The sequence below is a fragment of the Daphnia pulicaria genome, chromosome 7, assembly GCF_021234035.1.
Source record: "Daphnia pulicaria isolate SC F1-1A chromosome 7, SC_F0-13Bv2, whole genome shotgun sequence".
Lineage (NCBI taxonomy): Eukaryota > Metazoa > Arthropoda > Branchiopoda > Diplostraca > Daphniidae > Daphnia > Daphnia pulicaria.
In genome coordinates, this window is record NC_060919.1 from 18266112 (window position 1) to 18293074 (window position 26963).

Below are 26963 nucleotides of genomic sequence, written 5' to 3' on the forward strand. Positions count from 1 at the left end.
AGAAGAATATAAATTGCGACCATGAGCAACTACTTCCATCCATTTAGTGGGTTCAGTTATATATAAAAAAAAAACCTTGAGAGCTCTAGTTGAAAGACAGACGAGAAGAACGACATAATTGGAAGGCAAACTGGATGATAAATTACGGCGAATACAAGTGCAGTATATATACTGGTGTCGTTGATGCTGGGTCGTCTAGGGAAAAGGAACGCATTTGGGAAATAAACGAGAGCTCATCGGTGCCATCACGATGGAAATTGCAGCGTATACGAGCGTGACTGATATCTAAGTAGGTGGCCCATAAATCTTTCCATGGCATTCGGCATTGCACTTTTCATTTCCAAGTCGAAACTTTTACCAAGGACTAAGCCGGCGCCACTAGAAAGGAACCTCGATTAATTTCAATGAATAGGACACATTTAGCGATTTGGAAGCGCAAATATATGGTCAATTGGTAGCATCAGGCAATCAAATATGCCATTCGGTTTTTTTTTTCGACGGTAATTCAGCTAGACGATAATAAAGGGGTGACGGAATGAATCACCATCAAAAGCCTTGGGAAAGAATAAAAAATTTAGTTTCAAATGGGAAAAAAATGACTTTCAGTTCAATAAAGTTTACTTGTTTGTATATACCAAAGGAGAAGACGAATCGGAAATGAAAAAAAAAAGGAAACTCTTGTGATGTCAAGATCCAATTTTCCATTCTGCATGAAGAAACTCTTTATTAAAGTTTCTTTCTAGTCTCCGATAAGACCAGACAATGTTTGGGAGACGGTGTGCACAGTCTTGGTTGTAAGGGCATCAGACCAGATTTTGTCCAAGTCGGAGAAAGAAAAATAAAGTTCTTTTACTTTCCTTTTTTAACAGTTACGTGTGTACGTCGTTTACAGTCCGTATCTGTCATTTATTCTTAGAATCTCAAGACTCAACTTTGCTCGGCAACACTAACAAATTATCTGACATCAAAACAGACACTAACCGACACGGGCAACGGAGGTTGGCTTTAATCCAAGTCACCAGATTTTCTCTCTCCGCCTTCTGAGGTATCTAATCATCTGAGTGGATGAACCGCCAGGATGAGCGCAGCGTACACCTCGTGGTATCAAATCTAATTAAAACGTGGTGCAAGGTAGTACAAGGCAAGAGAGTCGAATGCAGTTTTTTTCCATCAAAATCCTTTGCCGTGGAAATCGATCTCATTACCCTGCTGTACACACGGTCCACGTGTAAGTGGATCCTCGTCTCTTCTTCTTTTTTTCTGTTTTTTAATATGATCTTATGGTGCAGGAGACTTTTTTCTTCTCTCTCTTATCTTTCAAATAAGCCACGACGATTATCGATCAGCTTTGCTCCAACAACATTTTCCTAATAATTTAGCTGGGAGTCTGTGGTCGCATAGCAACCGACTGTCTAATAAATAACCAGATCCACGAAGAATACAAGATAGTATAGGGCAAAGGAGCAAAGAAAAATTTAGGACCTCAGCAACTGCATCCGCCAGTAAATTCAATCAAGAGCTTTTAAGTGAAGGCCAACCCAAATGCCTCGCTATCGTTCACTAAAGGCTCTCTCGTCCTACGCTTTGCCGCACAAGTGTGTGCATCACTCTCGACTGCGCCCATCCCTGGGAAGGAAAATCACGAAAAAGGATGAAAAGGAAAATCTGTATTGTGACCAAAGGAGAAAAAAAAAAAAAGAAATAAAACATGAGGAATTTCAAGTGCATTTGCCTGACATTGGTTGGTTGACCGTGTTCAATATTGGAAGCTTCGCTTGGTTTGAATATCTTCCAGAATCTGTCGGAGTTCTTCGTCTTCAAATCGGCCTTCAAGACTGCGGGAAATCAAACAAGTCTTTCGTTATCAAAATCAATTAAGATATCAGTGACGGTTGGATGTACCTGGGAATGAGAGATTTGGCCTCTTCGGGGCTTTCCGGGCACAAATTAGCCAGAGCTGCCAGTTCGAATTTGTGCAACTTTTTCTGCATCAGCAAACTGGAGTTCAAGAAGAAAGAAAGAACAAAAAAGTAAGGGAAAAGTTGGGGATCAAGTCATTGATTCATTCCGGGAAAAACAAAACAAATCAAACTTTCAAGAGCATCAACCTGCGAATGGCGGCGATAGTCTCACGATTCTTGAACTTGCTAAAGCGCTGAGTGTAATTAAGCGTCTTCATAAAGACTTCCGACAGTTCCTGCTCGTCCTCTGCGCTTTCATTCTGTAATTTACGATGGTCCAGCAACATGTGGACTTCAGATATCAGCAATGTTTCCGCATTCTCGAACTCTGTAATGATGTGGAATGGAGACAGGAGAATGAAACCGCATTAAGAGATGGTTCACTGTGCAAACTACTAAACTAGTGCCCACTCGTTTGTCGACTCTTTTTCTTTCTTTTCCTGCTGATCTAAGAAAACAAAACCTGCGTGAGCTTCCCATGACTACAAGCCCACACATCTATATATATATAACAGGTAATTCGAGATGATTTCAACACGCTAAAACGACATGAGGCTTGACTGTATAACGCAAGTTTATTGCTCATCTCCTCTTCCCCTCTCTCTCAGTCTCTCTGCCCCCTGTACAAAACATTATTATAACAAGTGGTGCCATAAATCAAGCGGGGAAGTAGATTAGTTTCTCTTCTAGGAGGAAATCAAAGATCTTGCGCGTCTTGTTCACATCAATCTTGATCAACGTCCTGGCCTGAGCCAGTCGAATGCCTTTGCGGTTGCGGCACTCGGCGATGAGAATGTTTCGAAATTCCATGTACGACTCGGGAACGAGACGTGAAACGGAGCACAACTGACGTTCGCCTTCGTTCAATTTGTCGTAACCGGGCAGACCGACAATGTCCAGCGGCGGTGCGCTCCTCCGCTGCTGTGGGAAAGGGCCAGCCGGGCTGACTAGAACGTTGCCGTTGCTTCCTTGAAGCAGGGCTGAGGCCACCAACTGTTGGTGCTGCTGCTGGACGGGGAACGCCACGTGAAGGTTGGCCGAAAACTGCTTCCACTGCTTCATGTGCTTCTCACGGCGAGCCTGTAGCTGCGTGTAGATTTTGGCCGACGCCAGAGTCTTGATCCCCAAGTGGCGGTACCTTTGCAGCTGCTGGATTCGCTGCCGCAACTCGACGTGGCCGTGCAAGCCTTCAAAGAGACTGCAATGGTCTTGAAATTTGAACACCTGGGAAAACACCGAGAGACGCTCACAAATGCGATGTGTCAGCGTAGAGTCGTAGCGATAACGAGCCGCCAAATGACGATGAAAATTGATCAACCCGTGTTCCTGGACGATGCGTTTCTTTCGAAATCTCTCGCGCAACTTGTCGTTGTACACTTGCACCACGGCCACGGCCAGTGCACGTTCGAGTTCTAAAGCCTCTTGGTCGATTTCTTCGTCGGGATCGGGTTTCGTTTCATCCTGTAGCGACGCCACGTCAAATTCTGCATTCTGGAAGGCTTCCACTTGGAAATCTCCTCGGGCAGCACAGTAACCGGCCATGTCTCTGTGGTAAACTGATCCAGGAACAGGCCTAGGGGGGTCGTGAGTTCCGGTTCTATACACGATAGGCTGAGGCCTGTACAGTCTCTCTGGACTTTTCGGTCTTGGTAGAGGTTCCACTGGGTCTTCAAGGTACCACTTGTTATAGTGGTTTGCACATTCTTCAGGACTGACTTTGGACCGTTTGGCAACCTCCGTCCAATTTGATGGCCCATGTGTAGACAACTGATCCAGCAAACTGAGCTCTTCACTAGCAGTCCAGTTGTCAAAGAGGTAGAAATCATCTCGTATGACCCTGTAGCTGTGATTGTTCAAATGGTGATTGCTTTCCTTTCCCTTGGCAAAGCACGTTGGGCACAAGTCCACTCTGACACACTCCTCGCACCTGATGTAAATTCCAGTCAGAGGGGTCTGACAAATGAAACACACTCGAGTCTGGGAACAATCTGTCGCCGGCCACACATTTCCACATGGTTCATCAGTCGACATTTCTAAGAAATTCGTTGCAAATGAATTAAACGTTCACGAAACGTACAGTTCTTAGCCAGGTCTAGCCTAACAGCAATTAACTGTAATAACTGTAAATCCCTTTATGAAAACATATCAAGCCTAACACAGGGAAGCTCAAAACCGTAAACTGGGTAGGAAATTATATTTCTTTTTACCTTTTGGGAACTGCAAAACAGCGGCATCTTCGTCACTGATCTCTGTGGCGGCCGCCATTTTCAAATGATATTAGAGAGTAAATTGTTACGACGTTGCCAGACTTGGTGTTGTGATTTTCGTTCAAAATTTCATTTTTCGAAAAATATTCATTTGGCAATTTTGTACCAGTTTTTCCCAGCCGGATTTGACCTAGACTATCAGACAAAAATCAAAACGAATAAATTAATACTAATTGGAGTCCCAAAAACGTTTCACAAATCATTGTGCAAAAGAGTGTGGCCTAGTGCCCTAGTCCACGTTTGTTGGATTTCTCTTCATTTCCAGGAAGTTGTTTTTAAAACATAATTTTTTCGCTCAAAAACCGCACACAAGTCTGAGCACGAACAAGGCGCTAGAGATTTCGTAATCGCAACATCCGGCAGTCCTGCACGGCACTACCTCGGCGAATCATCGGAATGGTTAATGCCAGCAAAATGAATAAAACAGATGGCAGCGAACGATTCAGCACAACCAACCAGCCAGCCTGAATGATTATATACGAATATTTAAGAACACGGGGCCTGCATGGTTCATAATTAAAAGGTTTTCTACCGACTCCCGCCATCAATAAGTGTTGGCTCCGGAACGCAATAATTGATTAAGAGCGGAATAGACAAAAATGCCGGGCAAAAAGATGGGCGTACAGGAAATATGAAGGAGAAAGTAGGATTATTCATTGATTAGAGTAGGCAACCAAGAATTCCCTATATTACACAATAATGTATTACGTCGTTCATGATTAATGACAGAGAGAACTACGTTCCAAGTTATTTTCAAGAAGATGAGGAAGACTCGGCTGCCGGATTATTCTTGCATTAAGACATCGAAGCAAAACTTAAGGGAGAGAAAAGGAGCAAAAGACGATGAAATAAAATGCGAAGGATTATTGTAGTCGGAATACTTTTATAATAGAAGAAAAGACCCTTCCGCATAAACTTTCATTCCGACCCCCCTCTCCCCAAAAATGCACTTTGCGCAACATTTCCGGTTGCGGAGAAAACTTTACACTCAAAGAGGAGCTGGCAGAACAAGTTTTACCTAGTGCACGTCTATTTACCGTGTGTATAGACCCCTCAACACACACACACAATATAAAGGGAGGGGCACCTGTTGGGCTAACTATATATTAGAACGGGAGGTAGGGGGTTGCTGTGGTGGTGGCGGAATCATCCGCCCTAAACTTGTAATCCTTGCGGCGTTCGTTCACGTTCGTCCCTCTGCTCTAGCTCCTCTTTTCCATCACGTAATCTCTATGTTATTAAAGGATGATTGTGAGTGTCTGGTAATCCGCATTTCGCGCTGGCCAAAAGTTCGGTATTCTCTCTCTGCTGCCAGCGATCCTGCCTGGACATCCTGTGCATTTCTGAACTAATTAGTAACGTCTATAAACCCCAGCTCCTCATTCTAGATGATTATCCAATAGAAAAAGCTAATGGCGCTCCATTCGCGACGCCATTTTCATCTGTCTCGTGAAAATTGGGGAACACAAAAAAATCCCAATCCATCGATTTTTTCATTTTAAATGTTTCCCAATTTAGGACGAAATAAAAGAAAGCGATCGAAAATAAATTCATTAATTGAAGGACCCCGCCCACTTTGCCGTGAGCCAAACCGATCGACAAGCGTTTTAATAATAACAATCAAAGAATTCCGCTTGGCTGCTTAATCTCTCCGTTCTTCCGTCTTCCGCAACAGCAGTCGGCCATAATAATGGCAACTATTTTGTACGGATTATTCGCCCCTCCTCCCCATCATAATAATAATAATAATAATATATTGGGGCTCAGCAGCAGGGTCTTCTTCTCCGACAATAGCCCACCGCGGAGCCAAAGCGGAAGGGAAAAAAAAAGGGAAACGTGCCTTATAAGCCCCGAGACCCAAGTTTTGTTATGTCTTTCACCGGAGTCGGAAATCAAGGGAAATCGGTCAAAGATATTACACGAGAAATAATTGACATAACTTTAGTTGCCTATTCGGTTGTTATTGGAAAATTCAGCGAGTAACAAGTTCACCTTCTTTTTCTACTGGCCGGATCAATGAATCCATCCATTGCAGATGGGAGGAGCAAAAGTCAAAAGAATCTTCATGTACGTAATAGTAATAGTAAGCTGACAACGGAAGTTTCCTTCAACCCGAACATACACACACACATCTCCTCCTGCTCTATCTCTTCCTTGAAACTTCTTTTTTTCTTTTTTCTTTTTTCTTTTTCCCGAACGACGCCTGGCGTCTCTGATTGGCGTGTTTTCAAACAGAAACAGACAGAAGAGAGCAGCGTTGACGTCATCCCGCTCAAATGTCTGAGACTGCTTTTATTATTGATATTATCATTGGGTTTGGAATTTCCTTTTTTTTTTCGTAATCTCGTGCAATCGGATGTAACACACCGACGGAGGTGCCACCACACACTTGCGGGCGAGACGCAGGTATACACACACACACACACACACACACAATAACAAGCAATAGGAGAAGAGATTCTGGCACGAGTTTATTATTTACTCGCTCACGTTCGCGTTCAACGCCAGCAGGCCACTCGTTCGGAATAAAGCCCTTCCAACCCGCGTGCCAGATAGTATATATTGGCTATATAGACTCCCCTTGCGTGAAAAAAAAACCCCGAGCCATCCGTATATATAGACACACACACACACGCTGAAACTGCCGTCTAGTAGTATTGATTGGTCGCGGGTGCTGGGCGGTAACAGCAGCAGCAGCAGCAGCATCGATATTATACAGTGGAGAACTGCTGCTGGCCTGTGAGCCAACAGGAGATGAAAATTGAGAAATGAAGGAGTCCGCTATAGACGCAACTAAAGGCCAAGTTGAATGTACACATGTGTCTAACTCGGTCCCAGTGCAAAAACAGCCGGTTTCAATCAGTTGGGAAAACAAGCTCAACAATGGAGAGAGCCGCTGGCCCACTGAGTATCATGCGGGTGCATGGCCCCCCCGGCTGATGAAAGACTGTTGCTCTCTATACACCCGGCTTTGATCCGCCGGATGGACACACACACCCAATCAGTTCGTCTTCTTCTTCTTCTTCCTCCGGAGAATATTCATTTCTGGTTCACTTTCCCCCCCATCGATCGATCGATCGCTCCGCCTCCAACATCTAACGACCCAATCCATTTGTTGACCAACAAGAAAACATTGAGCGCGGCCATTTCTACGATGCGACTGAGAAATATGTTCCGTCACAAAAACGGGAAGAATTCCGGCCGTCAAAAAATGGCGTCGTTCCCGCTGTTTTGATCCCACCCATAACAACCCGGAGGAAGATATAAGAACCTTATTCACTTGCATCGCTCCCGCACGTCACGTCTATAATAGACCTTCAATAGTAGATGAAGGTATAGAGAGAGAGAGAGAAGGCGTGAGAGCCAAAGTGTCGTAAAGCGTCGCCGAAAAACGACGCCGATCCATCTTAATCGTTTTTATCCCTCCTCCTCCTTGATATCCTCCTCCTCATTTGATTTAGAGAGACCGCCGCTCCCCTATTGGGAGATGCACGCAAGGTGGGGTAGGGGGAACACACACACACACGAAAAGAAAAACGGATGACATAACACACGCCAGTGTGCGCTGCTTCTCTGACCGCAGCCAAAGTGAATGGACGCCCATTATTTACAGCTCATTGCTGGCGGGGTCGATTGATCTCAATAACTATTATAGGAGAAGGTGGTCGTAAAATGGCGGCAGACGTTTCAAGTTGACATATTTTTCGTCTGACCTCATATCTCAGCTCCGCAAAAACATTTGTTCGCCATTATGATCGATTATGTGATCGGTTTAAATTTCTTCTTTTATTTTAAATTTTCCAGGAACGAGAGAGACGCCAATCTCTCAAGACAATTTGGCTTCCCAACTGGATTGATTCCGTTGAATTTATTAATTGCGTCCTGATAGCCGGTAGAAAATTAAAAACCAAAAAAGAAATCATTTTCTTGATTTGATATTCGACGAATGGGGTGGAGTCTTTCGTTTCGGAGAAAATATGATTTAACAAAGGGAAAAGGGACAGAATGTAAAAAAAATATATATAAATAAAAATGGCGTCCAATCATCTCCTCCTCCTCCACATAATCGTCCTTATAAAATAAATGTGAGTCTGATTGTCGAATAAGCGAAAAAAATATTTCCCGGAATATTCACGGCACCGCAATTGGTTTGGAAATCACATTTCATTGCGCTCGTGTTGTCACCTTGAATTACGATTTGAACCAACAACTTTTCATTGTGTGTTGCACATCACAACCTTTTCGCGGAAATTCCCAATTGAGCGATAATAAGAAAAATCAACAAATTGCCGACCTTGCATATCTTCCTATTCGTTTTCCTTCTTATTGCATTTACCAAGCGGATTGCCTTGAAGAGTCTAAATGAAAAACCGGTTGGAAAAATTTGACAAAATAAAAAAGTGACGTGATCTGCGCGCAGTTTGCCAGCAGCTGCAACCTTAAAAACCAAACTGTGACGTCTCTCATTTCGACTCTTGATTGAAATTCGATACAAATCGGCAACAGCAGCAGCTGACGAGCGCAATCATCGACGTTCTACAACACAGCCGACCTATAAGGTAGTATACGTCTAATAATACAATAGAAATTGAATTCCTTTCTGGCTCTTTTTATTAATAGCGCGGGGAACGCCAACGCACTCGACACACACGCGCGTATAAAAATACAAAAGACGAAAGATATGAGCCATCCAGCGGCCAGCAGAGCCTATATAGCTGCATTCGTCACAACTGCCGTCAAGGGTCTCACAATGAATTTGTCTTTTTTCCGCCATGTCATCCACTTGAGCAACACTTGACTCTCTCGTCCGGCATCATGCTGCTGCCCAGGGTTAAAAATGGGTTCGAATTTTGTTTAAAAAAAGTTATTGCCAAATTTTCGATTGGCTCTCAGCGCAGGTGAGCGCATTCCAGTTCTTTCAAGGAAATTCTTTTGAACTTGCGGTCGAATCGAATATCGTGCGTGACTCGGGTCATCTATGCAAATACAAAAAACACCGTACGTGAAATAGGAGCTACTCCCGGAAAAAAAGAGATCTGACCATTTTAGGGGGGGGGGGGGACACACACAATGCAAATGACATCCTATATACTACACACACACAGTTCGTGAAAACACGCGATTCTCTTGTTTCGGGAAAAAAGAAAAAAAAAAAGAAAAAACAAATTCCTTGTTTTTTTTTTCTCTTTGAGGTTGACGTTGTTTTGTTGTTGTTGGGCGGATGAAACTGTTTGTATCAAACGGAATGCAGGAAAAAAACCCAATAAGCCCGCGGTCGGAGGGTTCGTCATTCTAATGATGTGCCTATGACGACCTAATTCATAGGAATTGGCGGTTATGACGTAGTAGTAGTAGCATCAAAGTACATTTAAATTGGCATAAGACGGTTGCCCAATCCGAATAGAAAGTTGAATCGAGAAAACCCTTCGGCAATTATACGTCAAATCATTCTGCTTTTTTCGATCGGCATAATATTCAATCATAAAAATGTTCAATTTGGCATTTCGTCGAACTCGTTTTCTTTTATTTCGAGTTGTGTATTTTATTCTCCAATTGGTTTCGAGGGGATTTTGGGTTTCCCCCTCTCTCTACTTTGCTTATACATAAGGATAGGATATAATACGCAACCACAACGGTCAATACCCTTCAATCGGGACGATGCGATAGACACATCAGCCAAACGTCGTCGGCCAGAAAACAAAAATTGTGTACCCAACAACATTTCCCATTGCGATTACTCCCCCAAAGGACACGGATCAGTACGTGTTTGCAACAAAATTCGTAAATGCTTGAAAAACCCCAATAAGAAAAAAAAAAGATGGACGACCGCAAACGTCCGTCTCCCAATTGACAGTTACGTAACACGTCGAAAAAGGAAAAATAAAACAGTCAGACTTTTTCGAATTTTTCTCTCTACCAAAAAATAAGTAGAAAATAATAACGCGGAAAACAAAATAAAAAAAAGAAGATGGATCGTCCACCGGCACGGACCAATGACTGTTGCCTGCGTGCGGAATATTGATCTCCGCTTTTCCCAGCCCTCCAGTGTGTCCACCATTACCAGCCTCCCCCTCCCCCCCCCCTCCTTCGTCGTCGTCGTCGTCTTCCATATCTTTTTTCTTTCTCTATTTTTCCCGAGATGTAGACGAAGACTCTACACTCTCTCGTCTTGTGCTCGTTGAGCACGTTTTCGTGAAAACGTTCGTGATGTATCCGTGTCACGTCCCGCGTACCCTCTGCCAAACAAAAACAACCCGACGCATCTAGCAGAGAGCAGAGAGCAGAGAATAAGCAACTTGAACTGAACACACAGACACAAACTTTTGAACCAGGATTTTTGGCGTGGTGGAATGAAACGCGGCGATTTTTCGGCAGCCACGAACGGAATGAAGAAGAAAACAGGAGGGACTTTGATGGCAAGACAATCAGCTGAGCAGAGTGTCGGTAGAAAAGAGATGAAAACTCTATTTCTTTCTTGTTTTTATTTGGAAAGAAGAAAATGAGAGCTGAGGAAACTTGGAGGGGTATATACTGTCACTTTGATCCTTTTTTGATATGAATGTTGGGTGAAATTTCGCTGATGAGATCAAAGCGCAGACATTTTGTTAAGACGGACCAAGGAGTTTGGCACACCTGACGTGGCTACCTGACGTGTACGGAATCATACATTCCGTACACGACGTTAATGAAGTCAAATAATAAAAAATAAAAAATCTTAGCCGGAGGCCAAGATGGCCAAGACAATAATAAAAATTTGATTCACAATTTTCGTTTTCATCGTGACGGATCAAATGGCCTTTTCTGAGGCAAATACGAATTTCAATGCTCATACTCGAGAAGAAGAAGTAACTCTATTACTTTCACTCACCTGACTTTCAAATCAGTGAAGCTGCTTTTTTTTCTTTTTTTTTTCCACCCCACCGGAATCCTTCCGGAAAAGAAAAGCAAATTCAAAAAGACACAACATTTGTCCATATCGAACCAGCGTTGGGAAAAAAAAAAAAAAATATGTCGTCCAGACGACTTGTTAAATTGTAGAGCGATACACACACACACACACCCAGAGAGAGAGAGCAGTACCCCAGTAGACAGTTGGTGTGGCCCTGCCACTGTATATGTGTGTGTGTTTTAAGAGAGAAAGAGCTGCTGTCGGCTCGTTGGGAGACTCAGTCGCGTCCCGACTTTCGGACCGTGCACACCACGCCCCCCTCCACATCGCCCGCGCAACAACACAACATTGGCCAGCAGCGGGTTTTTTTTTCCGGGGGGGAATGCTACTCATCATTACTCAACAGTGATTGTGGGGCCGTGAAATGTATTAAAACCCGAAACAAAATGTGTGTGACGGAGAGTGTCGAGTGTTGGGACGGTTCTCATCATGTTGTTGTGTCACGTTTTATTGAGACTGTCGTGTAGGTGACCGGTTTTTGATTTGGTTAATTTCCCCCCCTTGTGTGGCAGCAGCGGGTGCCGATATGGCGCATGCGGAACTTGATGCCACAACAATCACCAGCAGCAGCAGCAGCAGCCCGCAGACCACCAGTTTCATATCGTCCTATTCTCCGCCATCGGCGGCGGCGATCCTCGCCAGTGCAACGCAACAGATTCAACAGTCTCTGCAATCCTCGTCCCAATCCGCTAGGAGCTGTGGCGGAAGCAACGTTGCCATTGCATTGCAGCAGCGACGAAAGACCGTTTACTTTACAGTCGGCCAGCGTCAAGAAGTGGCCATCTTCGAGGACTACACGCCTTCCGAAGACATTAAAAGTAAGATGAGCAAACAGAACTGAAAGAATTCGGTCGCGTTCATTGATGCCGTCATCCGTCTGCTGGTGGCCATTTGTCTTTTTCTTTTCTTTTTTTCCGCGTGAAAGGCCCAGTCGTTCAAAACTATTCGTCATAATAGAAAGAGAGTTGAAGGAATACAAATATAAAGCGCCAACTGCGCAGTCAACATCATATCATCCGCCCATGCCAAAAATGAACAACTTTGTTCGATTTTCTTCTCCCATTTTTTCCCGGCCAGATCACGTCAACTCTCCTCCCTACTAATGCGTCTCTAACTCTTGTGGATTCATTTTTTATTTTTTTAAATATAAATAAACCGCGCCCCTCCATCGTTATAGTAGTATAAAAGATAGTAGTATACTGTGCTGTCGCTGTGCTGGTGCAGAGAGATGATGGAAATAAGAAAATAAAAAAGAGCCTTTCTGATAGACTCCATTACAGATCCTCCACCCAACCCCCAAAAATTGATCAGCCCTGCTGGCACCACTCAAGACGAAAGTTCTCCAGAAATCCAGCAGACTACTACAACTTCTAGATCAAATATAATCATCATAATAAAGCTCTTTAAACGGTGAGAGCTGAGTAATCGAATCGGGCCGCTCTGCTGTGCAGTTCTTTTTTTACCGTATAATTTATATTAGGTTGATTGCTCTGGCAATATCTATCTAGAGCAGCCCCAGTGTTTCTGACTGCAATCGCGGGATATTCCCCCGATAGTCGAAGATCTGGTCGTACTACGCACACTGCACAAGTAATAATTAGTGAAGACGGAGCTGAGAGGAAGCACCGTGGTGGGGTTAATTACAAGTTGACAATGGACATTGATGACACATTCTCCGCCCAAAAGGATTACGTACGCCATTATGAGAAAATCTAAATATTGAGAAATGAATGCGTCTATTCCAGATCTGGCAACAACAAAAAATGAACGAGGAAAATCGAATCGACTTTTTCTTTTTATTATTATTATTATTATTATTATTATTAAAATTTTTAATGGAAAAAGAAGAAGAAGAAGAGAATGAATCGATTTTTAATTTTTTTTTTCTGGTTTTTTCCTTTTTTATTTGCGCGCTCGTTCCGTTCATAATTGGAACACAGGGAACTGGCAGATGACGTCGTCGACAGAAAAAAAAGAAACGAAAATTAAAAAGAAAAAGAAGTAACGATTTCCCTCTTTTGTCCTTTGTCGTGTGTCGCAGACTCGTGAAAAAACCTCGCCTTATTAAATGCGCGATACATCTCCAGTGTGGAAGATCTTGTTCACCCAACAAATACGGGCACCAATTCCGCAGGAGAATCGATTTCTTTTTACCGACTAAGAAAATACCCATATAACCCAACAGCTGCTATAAGAAGGAAAAAAAAAAACCCCAAAAAATTTTTTGTTTATCCGATCTTGTTGGCTTTCGTCTCCGGCCTTCGTTTCATTAATTTTTTTCCAACGGAATATAACGAGGTCAATATCATTGACTCAAGCGCATCGTCCAGACATGTCTGTGCAACTGAAATAAAAAAATCTTTAAAAAAAAAATGGGCGAGGAGAACCCCCCGCAAGTCACGATGACTCTTGGCCGTCTGGGTTATAACAACCAACGACCGCGCATCCCCTTTTTTTTTTAAAATAAGGAATCGCGCGCGCCCAATTTGTCGGCACGGTAAAAGAATCAAATTATCTTGAGATAATAAGACACTCGATGTTTGTATTCTCCCTCCCGGCAGGATTTTTCTTCTTCTTCAGCTTAGTCAAAATAGTTTTTTGGGGTTCGTCTTGTTATTTATTCTTTTCAATTAAGATCCTTCCCCGCGAAATGTTTTCCACTCGACTAGGAGAACAAAATCAAATTCAAAAGAAGGAAAGAAAATAAGGATCGGTGCAAGTTCAAATGATCCTCCGACACCCCCCTATAAGACGATCAGCAAGATTAGATACAAAAGAATTGTTACCATGGAAACGTGACAAAAAAGAACAGACATCCCTGGCACGAAAAAAAAAATTCTTCTCCGACCTCCCCCGTTATAGAAATTGGACGAGTTCAAACTCTCGGGGCTCTTGTTCTCTTCTAGCCATAAAAGGAACAAAAGTATAACAAACAGGAATTTAGTGTTAAAGGCCAGCAGGCGAGACAACAACAAACTGAACCCAACATTGATTTACTTTTGATTATAAGAGAGAGACCCTTCCCTTCCTTATTCAACTGGTTATTGACCGAGGTGGTGGGAAAGAGAGAGAAAATAACCGAATCGCCGACGGATACGTCGGTGGTGGTGGACAGTCACGCGTCGATCAAAAAATCTACACGAAAGAAAAAAAAAAAGGCCGCAAAATGTAAACGTACCGAGAAACCCCAAAATGTCCGAATTGTTGTCCGAGGTTGTTGGACGTTGCTAGGCGAGAGAGAACTCGATGGCGACCTTGGCTGCCGCTAATCAATGCATCTACTAGACGATTGCATGATTGCTTGTTGTAACACGCTTGATTGACTGTCACGTCTAACATTGTCACAGCGATAGAGTCAGTCGCTCACAGTCCGTTTGACAATTGAAACTTGTTTTTCCTTGTGTCGGACGCCATTAACATTATTTTCGTTTGATACATTACGCTGCGTGAATGAATTTAGGTTTGTTTAGTAGCGCAGCCGAAGCCGGTCCTCACGACATTCTCAAGATGTACACACCCGAGGGATCGCTCGTCAACATTTCCAACCGGCTCGAAAGTAACCGGCCCGACGCTCCGTATCGGCTCGAATTGGTCGCCGCCCATTTCAATCAAGGTATACAATTAATTATTATTATTTCAAAAAAAGATTCCCGCCGAAATTTGAATGATTTCAAACTAAAAAATTTGGGCGTGGCGCAGGATCGTTGCCCGAGCAATTGAGAGCTGAACTGGCCCTGCTGGAAGAAAGGTATAGAGTCTAAAAATCTATTAGCCGTGATTTAGTTATACACGTACATAGTACTCAAAGTGACAAATTGTAATTGGCTGCTGCTGCTGCTGCTGCTGGCGAATGGCGAAATAAGGGTCTCGGATTTGGAGCGGCGGATGCACGACCTGGCCTCCCTCTACCCGCAGGACGTCCAAGCCATGCGGGACGAATTGGAACAGCACAAACAAATTCTCGGTAATGCACACGCTAGAGTAGTTCAATGCAACAACTGCAAACATACACTCTTGGCAGTAGTAGCAGTAGTAGTGCTAGTCCTAGTTGTCTTTTTAAATTACATTGATAATTTCTACGTTTTTCAACAACAACTTCCCGGGGGTTGTGCATATAATGCATAACACATTTTTCGCGCTTTTCATTCTTTCGGCTTCGTTAACGTCTAGAAGGATAGAAAATGTTGTTTGTTGTCGAGAGAGGGAGGCTGTCGAGTTGTTGTCGTTGACTACGTCTGACGGTTCTGGGCACGGGTCGTGAAAATAATGAGATTCTATGAGCGTCTCCTTATGACTTACACTTGTTATATTCAGACGTCATTATTGTCATTATACACTGCTGTGTATTGAACCTATCGGCAGCTGCTGGGCGACAGCAACAGCGGCGGGTCTGATTGTTTTATTCGGTTTTCCCCCCCACCAACCACCACCACCCGCATCTGGCCGCGTAATGGCCTCGTAGTCGATAAGATTGCCCGCTACCGATCGTCACGATTCTCTCCAATATTTTTCCCCTTCTATTCCAAAAATAAAATTTAAAAAAAAAAAAAGACTAATCTCGGCAGACGAAAATAGATCGACCGGGTTTTTCCCCGTTTGCAATCGAGCTCTCTTTTGGTGGTATCATCAACTTTAACGGGAATAACCCGCAAATCGTTTGATTACTCAACAGGGTTGTGCAGAGCTGGAACCACATTCCGGCACGCTGGAATGGGCCGTCCTTATTGGAACAGACACAAAGCCCGGCGGAAATCCGAGTCGGAGAAACGACTCGTCTGCGAGAAATATCTTTACATCAGGTATTAATCATCATACGTATATTCACAATAATCCCGCCCAATCGAATTCTTATTTTGTCTTTCTTTTCTCTAAAAAAAGCACAATGACATTGACGGAAGAGATCCGGCGCTGCCTGCGGATGCCAACGTTCGATAATTGGCAGTGGGAGGACGAAGAGATTCTGCTGCTCCTGCAGCAAATGTACGTCGATTTGGATTTGCTGAGCAAATTCGACATCGACCTCGACGTCCTGCGCAAATTCCTCTGTCAAGTCTACATGAACTACAACGAGGTGCCGTTCCACAATTTCCAGCACTGCTTCACCGTCAGTCAAATGGTAAGCGGGCGAAAACAAACATAACAAGACAAAAAATGTGTGGGGGCTGCTGGTCTCCCAGCCAAGACAACGCCGGGGGGCCTTGGTTACTCTATTGATCGACAGAAAGAAGAAAAAGATGATGGCCGTGTCAACCGCAATGCTAACACAAAAAACGCTTGTCTAATAGTCGAACAGCAGACGATCGTATCGTTTGTTTCGAACTCTTATGTCGGGTCGAACCTGCGTGATCTTTTTACATCGATCGTCTCTAGCGATCAAAAACTAAACACACACACACACACGCAACAATTGGCAACACACCGTGAAAGATACGGGAAGGGAAAAAAAGAAACAAGAAATAACTCGTTGGAAATTTCTCAAGCGAGAGTATAGGGAAATCGCCCAACGTAGCGTGTGTACACACACACACAAAATACATGTATAATATACTCCCGCAGATTCTACATGAAACTTTCTCCTTTGTCGGGAATACGTTACACAAGCGATAGTTCAAGAGTGCGCCGCCGTAAAAGGAGCGAAGAGCTACTTACTTACTCAGACTCTTGAAATAATAACCCAAAATCGATTTGCAGTTGGTACACTACGTCTAATCATCGAGAGTGAGCGTTTCCCGTCAAATTTAAAATTTAAAAAACAAGAAAAATGGCGGGGATGCCCCGAGGCGAAATTTGCGCGTCTAAAAATATATTCAAAGAAATTCGACGCCCTGTGTACCGACGCTTTGCATGTCAAAGTGATGAAGACAAAATCCCATTGGATATGTGTGTGTGTGTGTGTGTGTGTCCTTCATCACCATATGACGGGCGATCGAGTGAAACTTTAATGACATGCAAATTCCTTTTCTATGCGCTTGCAGATGTACGGCATCATTTGGTGCCTGGATTTACCAGACAAAATCGGCGACCTGGAAACACTGATCCTCTTGACTTCCTGCATATGCCACGACCTCGATCATCCGGGATTCAACAACATTTATCAGGTAACCCGTGCTCTGACGCTCGTTTTTCATATTTCATTTTCTGATATTTCCGATGGAGTGGGTCACATTAGCAGTTAAACAGCAGCAGTGACGGTTTGGCAGAGTGGCGGCCATGGATAGAAAAAAGTGCTTTTCCCGGGAATATATTACATTCGTAATGACACGCAGTCACACGGAGAGCGGGCGAGAGAATGATGGGGGGTAGAGCGAGAGCCTTCATTAATTACTGAGCAGCAGCTAGCAGCCTCGACTTTACTCGTGTGTGTGTGTGTGTGTATATTTCGCTTTGATATACACCTCCTCCTCATCTAATCGATTCTACACAGAGTTTGTGCATCGCCTACGGGCTCCCTCCTCCTCCTCACCGTCAATAAACAACGGCCTGTCTACCGCGGTCTACTGTATAGACATTTAAGAAACTTTTCTGCATGTACGAATAAGGTCTAATCAAGTCTAATCTGACAACAGATCAACGCCAGGACGGAGCTGGCCCTGCGCTACAATGATATTTCGCCGCTGGAAAATCACCACTGCTCGGTGGCGTTCAACATTTTGGAAGATTCGACGGCCAACATTTTCCGATCCTTCACGGCCGACGTCTACAAAAGCGTCCGCGAGGGAATCATCCGCTGCATTCTGGCGACCGACATGGCCCGTCACAACGAGATCCTCAACCAGTTCAATCAAATCGCCCCCATCTTTGATTACGACAATCGAGCCCACATCAATCTGGTAAGTGTGTGACACATGTGTAGGTGGGGCCACTTATACCTTTTATCGGTGACAAAAGTTTCCCGTCGTGATGAGTCCCGGAAATGAAGGCCGGCCAGTGCGATCTGGGCACTAAACGTCACCTGTATCGAACTGGTGTAGACGCACTTTTGGAGCTCAGATAGAGAGCTGAGAGTAACAAGTGTAACAGTTTGATCAAGTCTGACGTCAAAGCTCGACACGCTGATTAATGTAGACACACGCAGCTGGTCGACGGGAGCGGAAATTGTAACAGCAGCAGCAGAGAGAATGAATAAACGTCATCACCCAACTCGACGTCGTCAATTTGAGCAGACGAATTTACCCCAAAAACTTGAACGACAAAAGAAGAAAACAAAGTACAGACGACGTTGCCTATTTTCGTGAAATGGCACAAATCAAATGAAATCGAAGCGAAAAAGGTGTTTCTCGGTACCATTTCCATACCTAAATAAATAAGAAAAAAAAGTTTCGAGTGCCATCGTGTGACATTTCTCTTTGTGCGAGTGGAAAATCACGAGCTGTAAACTACGGTGGAAAGTGGCAAGTTGGTAAAAACGAAATCAATTTCGTCTGCAAGTTTAATGCGATTTTGGAGGGGGGTGAAATGATTCGTTTCGATTTCAAATGAATGACGCCGTCAACGAGTTTCCAGAGCAAAACAATTCCGTCATTTGCATGAGACATATTATATAGACTCTCGTGCAGTGTCTATATGTACACTCGAGTCTGTATAGATCGACTCTATAATGATTTCCAGTCTCTCCTCCGCGTCTCCTTTTATTCCGTTTTAATGTGTACCAGAGCAGGTTCAACAAAAGGGGCGATAGCTCCCAGCTGTGATAAGTTTGCCAGTAGGAACTCGAGCTGAAATTGTTTCACGCGTTCGACAAGTGGATGATGAAACGGCTTTTGCCGATTGTATCAGACATCAAACGAATCACGAGCAGCACAAGAAGACTCGTCTGCAGCTTTGCCAAACAAATCTCCTGCAAACTACGCGCAGTCAAACAAAAAAAGATGAGACTTTTAACACACACACACAGACACACACACACGCCCATATGCTCAGCTTTCCCCCGTCTAACGCCATGTTTTATTCCGGGGTCTTTTGTGTTTCGAATTGCGTAATGATCGTCGACTTGAATCGACAGAGAGCGAAAAGCAGATTAATTAAAGGTTCTGAATGCCATTTTCCAGTGTTGTGTGTACTTACGTATAACGGCAGAAAATCGAGGGGGTTGACTGTCATCTCACCTTTCCAGGGAACAATTTCGTCGGCTATTGATTTTCTTTTCCTTCCCTTAATCGTATTCTCTAACGTGTAGGAGAATACAGACGAGGGCGCCATGATCCGACTTTCTCCAACCGGAAGTCGGAGAAAATGAACTTAAAAAATGCAGACTTGTCTATTTTGTCGCCAAAGAAAAGATCGATATGTCGCTCATCGCTCTTTTTTTTCCGCTCTTTCTTTTTTTTAAAAAAATGTCGGAACGCGACAAATATGACGGGCAGCTGTGCATGGTGCTGATCAAAGTGTCGGACATTTCGAACGAAGCCAGGCCGATGGATGTGGCTGAGCCGTGGCTGGATTGCCTCCTGCAGGAATTCTTCGAGCAGAGCGACCGCGAGAAAATGGAAGGCTTACCCGTCACGCCTTTCATGGACCGGGACAAGATCACCAAACCGTCGTCCCAATGCTCCTTCATCGGATTCGTTTTGCTTCCGCTCTTCGAGGCCATCGGTCGCCTTTATCCCGAACTAGACGTAATAAAACAAATCAAAAATCATTTTTTTTTTTTTTCTAATTTTAAAACAAGATTTTTACTTTTTTAATTCAATTCAAATAGAATTTAATAGTCAATCCGGTCAGAGAAGCTTTGGATTACTATCGAAAACTGAACGAAGCTTCACGTCGCAATCTGGAGCAGCCGGCGAGTCCGACGCCGCCGGCAACTTCAGTTTCATCCGCCGCCCACGACTGCGTCCAGGAAAAGGAAGCGACTCCATCCTTCACTGATGAATCCACCGGCAGTCAGCAGCGATCCAAAGCATCACACCAACTCATCCAGCAGCGCAGCGCGACCAGCATCGAAGATGACAGGAAAAACAATCTACAGATGGATCATCCGTTGATAGTTGGCGCAGCCCCGACGACCCCCATCAGCCGAGAAAGGTATCGCAATCAACGCAGGGGTCCTATTCTTTTACCCGTGTAATAATCAACAACAGCGATCGATATCCTATATAGAGCTTATACGGTCGTCATAGATATTACGCAAAGTATTTGGTTGATTAAAATATTAATAAGTCCCGTAAGCGATAGGTGATTTACCGATTCTGCTGTTACATAAGAAAGAGTCTTCTCGAATTGAGACCGAGGGAAAAACAGATCGTCGGTCGTGAGTGGACGGATAATACTTTGGGCCAGCATATTAAGTATTTTATCAGACGTGAGCCACGCACGATCGATATAACGCTGGAAAATAAAGTTTTCCTTCCCTAGTCCGGCCGTCCATCCTATGGTATAATACACAATCGACGAAATTTTCTTAGGAATCAGCAATATATGCTCCTCTTCTTCTTCTCCGATATATATTTAATATAGGGGAGGACGTCATTCTTCTTTCAACTGGAGGCCTTGTCGCCCAAACAAGTTAGGCAGCACTACAGGCCAGGGGGATTTTTCGGTTAACTTATTTTCGGGATCCTGGATTGAACGTCGGGTCTTATCACACTCACGACTGGTTATATATAGAGGACAAGAGCGTTAGGGATATAAATACAAGATGATTCCTACGTCGTACTACTACATGATCAACCGCGCCGTCGACAGTTTACTGCGGCTAGTAAATAAAGAAATAACCTCCACCACCAAAAAAGACACGAATAACATTCGGGGGCTTCAATCATCAACCGGTTGATTAGTTGGCCATTTCTTTTTACGACACAACCATCAAAGTAATAACGATCCAAAAGAAAAACTAGCGGGCGGGAATATGTAACACAACACAAAGTCTCCGTCCACCGTCAATTGACGATCCAATTGAAAACGAATGATCAAAAAACAACCCGAAAAAAGTCACTTTTTCATCTTGAAATTTTCTCTAGTCGAATGTTGTACGGATCGATGGATCTATCGATTGATTATACCTACGCCGCCGCCAGTACTGCACACTGTCTGCATTTTGAGTTGACTATAAAAAAGATGTAACATCCTCCAGCCCTGGGATCGGCACAGGAAAAAAGGGATCGAGCAGGAAAAAGGGCTTGAAGAGCACAAGTCCCGAGTGACTTTCCAAGTTACTACTCTTCTCGCAGGAGTGTCTTTTTTTTTTATTTTTTAAAAGTAAAGTCCTGGCGTGTTAGTTGCGACTTTGTTGTCGTACAGGATCAATCTGCAGTGTAAGACCCCGTACAGTAGTAGCCCCACACACACACACACGGGATTTGAGAGATTTTGTGTTGTTTTTTTTTTGGCCCCCCTTACGACGACGTGGGACATCAGAAGGAATCAGGCCGAGTAGATTTGAATCTCCCGCTCTTGATGTATATAGACTACACCGTTGATGTTGCGAGTCGCATCGGGATTTGTTTGCCAAAGCCTCCTCCTCCTCTTGCATGTAGCCGTCGGCGATGTGCAGGACCTTGTTCTTAGACTGGATAATACTCGACTGCTGCATGTGTAATATATACACGAGAAGATAGAAAGCTCCTAAAAGGATTTGGGATAAAGTAGGAGCAGGAGATATTATTAGTCGAGCCCTGGCGGCTGGCTCGGATGGGAAATGACATCCAGTACATTAACTTGCTACTTACTTTGACTTTTATTTCGGGATTTTTCTGATTTGTTTCTCCTCTATTTCCCCTCCACTTAGTTTGTGTTTGGCTAATAACTTTCTGTGTGTGGGGGGTCTCTTGGCGACAGGTCGCTCTCGCAAGAGGAAGAAATCCGACGCTTCTCATTCGGCCTCGATCCCGACACGTTCACCGAAGTGGAAATCTGCGAGAAAACGTTCTCGTTCAAGATCAGCACGGACATTAGACCGTTGCCGGGATGGAGCAGCAGCGGCGGCGGAGTAGTAGGTGGCAACGGAAGTTGCCAAAACGGAAGACAGCCATCATCAGCCTTCCGGCGGGCATCACTGGCTGTCATGTCTGCTTGTAAGTTGTTTTCCAATTGAAAAAGAAAAAGCCCAAAATGGCCGATCCTCAACCTGTAATCATCTTTTTTTTGGATTTTTGTTGTCCCCAGCTCTTGCCGAGTCGGCCAGGATTCTGGCCAGTGGGGTGGTGGCCGCCCGTAGTGCCACCAACAGTCCCACACAGTCAGGGCCGAGTGCTTATCGGACCATCCAGGAAGAGGAGGATGAAATTCCGCTGGACGTGCCCACGACAACCACCACCAGCACCACGACGTCGTTGACCAATGGCGGAGTCTTCAGCAAAGAGATGTCGGTCGAATCGCCGTCGCACAACGGCCAGGGCTGCACAGCAAACGAAATCACGACCGCTTCAGCGCCATTAGCCTCGACCGAGGACGTGACCGATTCTTCAGTTGCCACTAAAGAAAATTCTCCAGTTGATCTGCCGGCCGAATCCTCCATCACGTCGTCGTCGTCGTCCTCCAAGACCCGCGACAATCCCCTCCTAATTCGATTGCGTCAATGGACGGACCGATTCGGTTTAAGTCCCGTCCGACCGGCCTCGGCCGAGCCGCCGGAAAACGGGATCACATCTGACGTGCCCAAATCGCCAAAACTGCTCGGCTCCCGAAAAATCGTCTCCACCAGTTTGTCCCGTCTCTTTAGTCGTTCGCCGTGTCACAAAGGAGCAGGTTCAGGCCAGCAGCAGCAGCAGCAATCAGCAGCCAATTTAGTTAAGAGTAAAGAGTCGAATCATTTGCTGTTCCAGGAATCTTCCACGAGTAGCCATCGGTTGTGCAAAAACAACGTCACGGCAATCTCATCCGCCAGCGCGGATGTGTCGCGCAGTTTAGACAACGTCACGACAGCCGCCGACATGATGTCCGATTCGACCAATCATCCCAACCAAAACGCTTAGATCAATGTCTCTCTCTCTCTCTGTATTGTTTATCTCATTAATGACGTAAATTCATTAATGAATATTTATTATTTCCCCCTCTCCCTCTCCTTCGTTCGTTCACTTTTCTCAGCTTCACTGTGGGAAACAAAAATTATATATTCATCTGAAATGTTTTTTTCTCTCAGAAATTGATTGTCGTCACCGAAAAAAAAAACAGAATCAAATCTTTTGTTTCCAAATCCATCCCCCATCTCATTTAAAAACGATGTTTGTTTGTTTTCATTTGCGAAACGTTTGCCAACATACGACCATATCCTTTCTCCTCCGTTGAAAACAAATACGACACATATATATAAATTGATATATATATAAATAGACCTAAATTTGATTTGGTTGAAGAGGAATAAAAAAAAGGACAACTCGTATCCACATTTCTCGTCAGTGTATGTATAGAATAACCATTCAAAAGAGATAGAGGAGTCGATCGGGTGTGTCGTCACTGCGTCAAAAAAGAAAGAGGGAGAGATTAAAAAGGGTTGGGATGAAAATAGAAAATTTTCGGAATTTTCGGGACACACACACACACACACGCAAATAGACTTTGGTTGGCCAATCCGTCACGAAAAAAAAAAAACGAAAAAAAAACCAAAGTGAAAAGAGAAGGGCGAAACACATTTCTAAATCCGCACACGAAAAATGGTGGGGCGCTTGTTGTTTTTGGAAACAAAATGGGAAAAAGATGGGCACAAACGGGTTTTTTGTTGTTCTAAAAAAAGATTGGGAATTTTTTTCTTTTCTGTCAATATATAGCGTAAATAGAGGATCAACAAACTTTACAGGATGTGTGTGTGTGTGTGTGAGTGGTGTACCACAAAAAAATCTTTTTCCATCTTTTCAAAATTCCTAAAAACAGTTGAAACCCTCGCACACACACGACACACACACACACAGAGGCGCATAATAATAAACCTACACATTCATTCTGTACACGGTGTGTTGGTAGTGGTGGTAAGATAATACGAAGACAAAGAAGGAAGGGGGGATTCAATTATTTTTTCCAATTTTCTAAGATGATGTCAAGCGGAGAAACAAAAGAAATGGGATGAAAAAATCATTTGGATGGGAGACCACGAAACAAAAAGAAAACACTTTTGGGACATTCAAAATAGATTGTATGTTTATATATATATAATATACCATTTGCTAAACAACGGGGGGGGGGCGACAGAAAATTATTATCAACAATCTTGTCTTGTTGTTTTTCTTTTCTTCTTCTCTGATTGGTTGGTGAAAAAGTATTTGAATTTGGGAGAGAGAGAGGGAATTTATATCACTACGCCGATAGTTAATTATTTGTTGTCTTTTCTTGTCTGCATTTTGTCCCGCTCTTGCCCGTTACGCGCCGTGCGAACTCTTGAGCAAAAATAATTTGACCATCTCTACGCGCGCGCGATTCAATTAAGAAAATGGCTACAAATTTTCCCATATCGACAAACTTGTTTTGTTTGTTTTAAATTTGAAAAAAAAGGGGGGAAAATGTCGAGAGAGGAGTGGGATTTGTCAATCAAGAAGTAAAGGCCATAAGACGAGGGAGGAAAATTTAAAAATTCAAAATAAAGCCACAAGTTTTTTTTTGTTTTTTTCTAAGTTAAAGAAGAAAAAGGAATTTAAGTTTTTCTTTCTTTTGCACGTCACTATAAAGAATTTGATTAGCTCCACCTCGACATTTTTGACGCTCCTAATCGTCTAAGTTCATCCATAGCCGGCTACAGCTGACAGAGGGAGGTTTTTTTTTCAGTGTCCATTAAAAGTGTTTTCTTTCAACATTATTATTATTATTATTATTATTAATATATATATATTTACTGTATATATATGGGGATGATGTAAATGTTTCCCAGAGTGGGGGGGGCGTACGTAGGAAAACGAGTTGTTATAAGCAACGGACGACTTTTTAACGAAGGGAGAAAACAAGGACCGGACAAAAGAGACCGGAATTTTTTTTTTGCATCTTGACGAATTATTATTAACCTCTTTCACTTTTTGTCTAATTTAATGGAATTTTCGAAAATAAAAATTGAAAAATAAAAAAAATCAATCGTCTGATTGGGAGGGGGGTTATTATGGAAGATTGAAGAAGAATAGGGCGAGGCCCCCTCATTTACCACACAGGGGTTGTCTTATCAATTGTTTGTCAATCCTCATTTGTGATCGTTGCTGTTACGGTCGAGCCAGACGACTGGCACCCATTGAGGCTCCCGTTCCAACCGGTTGACTTCGCTCACCAATTGGCTGTAAGTTCGCTCCTCCTCGCCGTTGACGATGACCATGTCGAAAAAGTGTCCGTAAACATCCTCCATTTCACGGGCCTTTTCAATTATTTCCTTCAAATCATCGTCCTATCGATTCAAAGCCAAAAAAGTTGGTAAAAACGACAAAAGTTGGCAAAAGACAAACGAAATTTTTACCTTGACAGTTTCACCCTTGTCTCTTTTCTTGGCTCTCAATTTCTCGAGCGAAGGTGGCGCCACGAAAACGACAAAAGGCATCAGGTTGGATTCTTTGAGGATCTTGAGAGATTGCGGGTGCAAATTGAGGACGCAAAACTTGCCGGCCGAAACGACCGTCCGGATGGCGTCGAGCGTCGTTCCGTAGTACGACTTTTCATACTCTCCGTGCTCGACAAACCTCCGGTTGACAATGTCCGCCTCAAACTGCGTCCGCGAGATAAAGTGGTAGTCTTGACCGTTGATCTCGGAATCCTTTTTCGTCCGGCTAGTGTCTAAACGGTGAGAGAATGTTTTAGTGGGAGTGCAAAGTTTGAGCAGCAGCAGCAGCAGCCAACGCTGGCAACAAAGTTGGATATTCTACCCCTCACAGCTCATGAAACTTGAGCGACAACTTACGAGGAACGGCAGGAGCAAAGCGTTCAGAATCCTGCATCAGCATTTCTCTCAACTCCTTGCGGCCAATATTAGGTGGACCGATAAGTACAATGGGCCGTTTGTGATTGGCACGGGGGTAGTAGAGTCCCACTTCTTCATAAGTCAGGATTTCTTCACTGTCTTCTGCAATCAGACCAAAAAGAGAAAACGTCAAAACGGTCGGGCTCTCAGGATGAAAGAACCAAAATTAATCATGTGTATACCTTTGCCATAATTGGATCTGAAACTAGTTCGCTTCTTCTTCTTGTGTTGCTTTTTGGCACAGAGCAAAGTGCCGGCCTTGGAGCGCGACGTGATCTCATTTTCGGTCGTGTCAATGACCATGGCTTGTTTCACCGCCTCTCGCCTACTTTGATCAAAGACCATTAGTTCATCGACACACAAATGGATTGCAAATGAAGCTGCAATCAATGCTTCAAGATTTAAAAGAAAAAAGACGGAATATTCATCTCACTGTTGCTGGAAGGATCGACTGGGAATGAGTCCAGCCAGCGTCTGGTCCTCCTCGCCCTCGCGGAATGCCTGCCACCAATTGGCGTCCTCCTGCGAAATGACGTGGAGGATGTCGCCCTTCATGAAACTGATGCCGAGCTCCTTGCAGGGGATGTAGAGGTCATCCTCGGGATCGTAGTCGAAATGGGCCTTGAGATGCACCACGGGATTGGGCGGCAGGACGCCAGGCGGCGATTTGGCGATCGAGCCACTTCCGACCGGAACAATGAGGAAAGTGATGGTGCCCGTCATCGAAGCCACCAGGTCGCAGACGTCATTGATCGACTTGCCGCGCACTTCCACTCCGTTCACCTCAACAATCTCGTCGCCTTCGTGGAGCAAACCAGAGCGCTCGGCAACGCCGCCGCGGACAATGCGACCCACCACCACCGCCTCGCCGTCATTCCTCACAGTGGCGCCCTTTTAAAAATAAAAAATATTAATTCAAACTCATC

General features: G+C 44.0%; 3 protein-coding genes across 9 annotated transcripts in view; 1 reads left to right on the forward strand and 2 right to left on the reverse strand.

Moving 5' to 3' along the window:
- Window positions 1-1652: 1652 nt before the first annotated feature.
- LOC124348990 (DNA-directed RNA polymerase II subunit RPB4-like) lies at window positions 1653-18616 on the reverse strand. Of its 2 annotated transcripts, XM_046799439.1 has the most exons (5): window positions 18047-18327; window positions 4169-4363; window positions 2109-2289; window positions 1903-1998; window positions 1653-1835 (listed from the first exon to the last, which is right to left on the reverse strand). In XM_046799439.1, the coding sequence occupies exons 2-5, from the start codon at window positions 4224-4226 to the stop codon at window positions 1757-1759; spliced, it is 414 nt and encodes a 137-aa protein (XP_046655395.1). In that variant the 5' UTR covers window positions 4227-4363; window positions 18047-18327; the 3' UTR covers window positions 1653-1756. The 2 variants fall into 2 exon arrangements, with proteins under 2 accessions (XP_046655395.1, XP_046655394.1); XM_046799438.1 differs by lacking the exons at window positions 1653-1835; window positions 1903-1998; window positions 2109-2289 and adding an exon at window positions 2518-3994 and having other exon boundaries at window positions 18047-18616.
- On the forward strand, window positions 11370-23273 carry LOC124348861. Its single transcript, XM_046799211.1, has 12 exons — window positions 11370-11995; window positions 14638-14790; window positions 14877-14925; window positions 15041-15141; window positions 15850-15976; window positions 16056-16293; window positions 17153-17275; window positions 17744-18007; window positions 19541-19792; window positions 19876-20201; window positions 21954-22189; window positions 22281-23273. Exons 1-12 carry the CDS (start codon window positions 11704-11706, stop codon window positions 23087-23089), a joined length of 2970 nt encoding a protein of 989 aa, XP_046655167.1. The 5' UTR covers window positions 11370-11703; the 3' UTR covers window positions 23090-23273.
- A 225-nt stretch (window positions 23274-23498) lies between these two features.
- The window catches only part of LOC124348836 (protein lin-2-like), a 30128-nt gene continuing 26663 nt past the window's right edge, over window positions 23499-26963 (reverse strand). For 5 of the 6 annotated variants that reach the window (XM_046799156.1, XM_046799155.1, XM_046799157.1 and 2 more), the window contains 5 exons: window positions 26471-26928; window positions 26220-26365; window positions 25978-26139; window positions 25540-25853; window positions 23499-25470 (listed from right to left, as the gene is read on the reverse strand). In XM_046799156.1, coding sequence (XP_046655112.1) covers window positions 25273-25470; window positions 25540-25853; window positions 25978-26139; window positions 26220-26365; window positions 26471-26928 — 1278 coding nt within the window. In that variant the 3' untranslated portion in view covers window positions 23499-25272. The remainder of the gene's footprint in view (window positions 25471-25539; window positions 25854-25977; window positions 26140-26219; window positions 26366-26470; window positions 26929-26963) is intronic. The other variant, XM_046799158.1, reaches the window with a different exon arrangement.

Coding starts and splice junctions, on each gene's coding strand:
- LOC124348990 (XM_046799438.1), bottom strand. CDS start 4,226: ATGGCGGCCGCCACAGAGATCAGTGACGAAGATGCCGCTGTTTTGCAG. Junction 3,995..4,168: donor TGTTTTGCAGTTCCCAAAAG/GTAAAAAGAAAT, acceptor CGAATTTCTTAG/AAATGTCGACTGATGAACCA.
- LOC124348861 (XM_046799211.1), top strand. CDS start 11,704: ATGGCGCATGCGGAACTTGATGCCACAACAATCACCAGCAGCAGCAGC. Junction 19,793..19,875: donor GCCTTTATCCCGAACTAGAC/GTAATAAAACAA, acceptor CAATTCAAATAG/AATTTAATAGTCAATCCGGT. Junction 22,190..22,280: donor ACTGGCTGTCATGTCTGCTT/GTAAGTTGTTTT, acceptor TGTTGTCCCCAG/CTCTTGCCGAGTCGGCCAGG.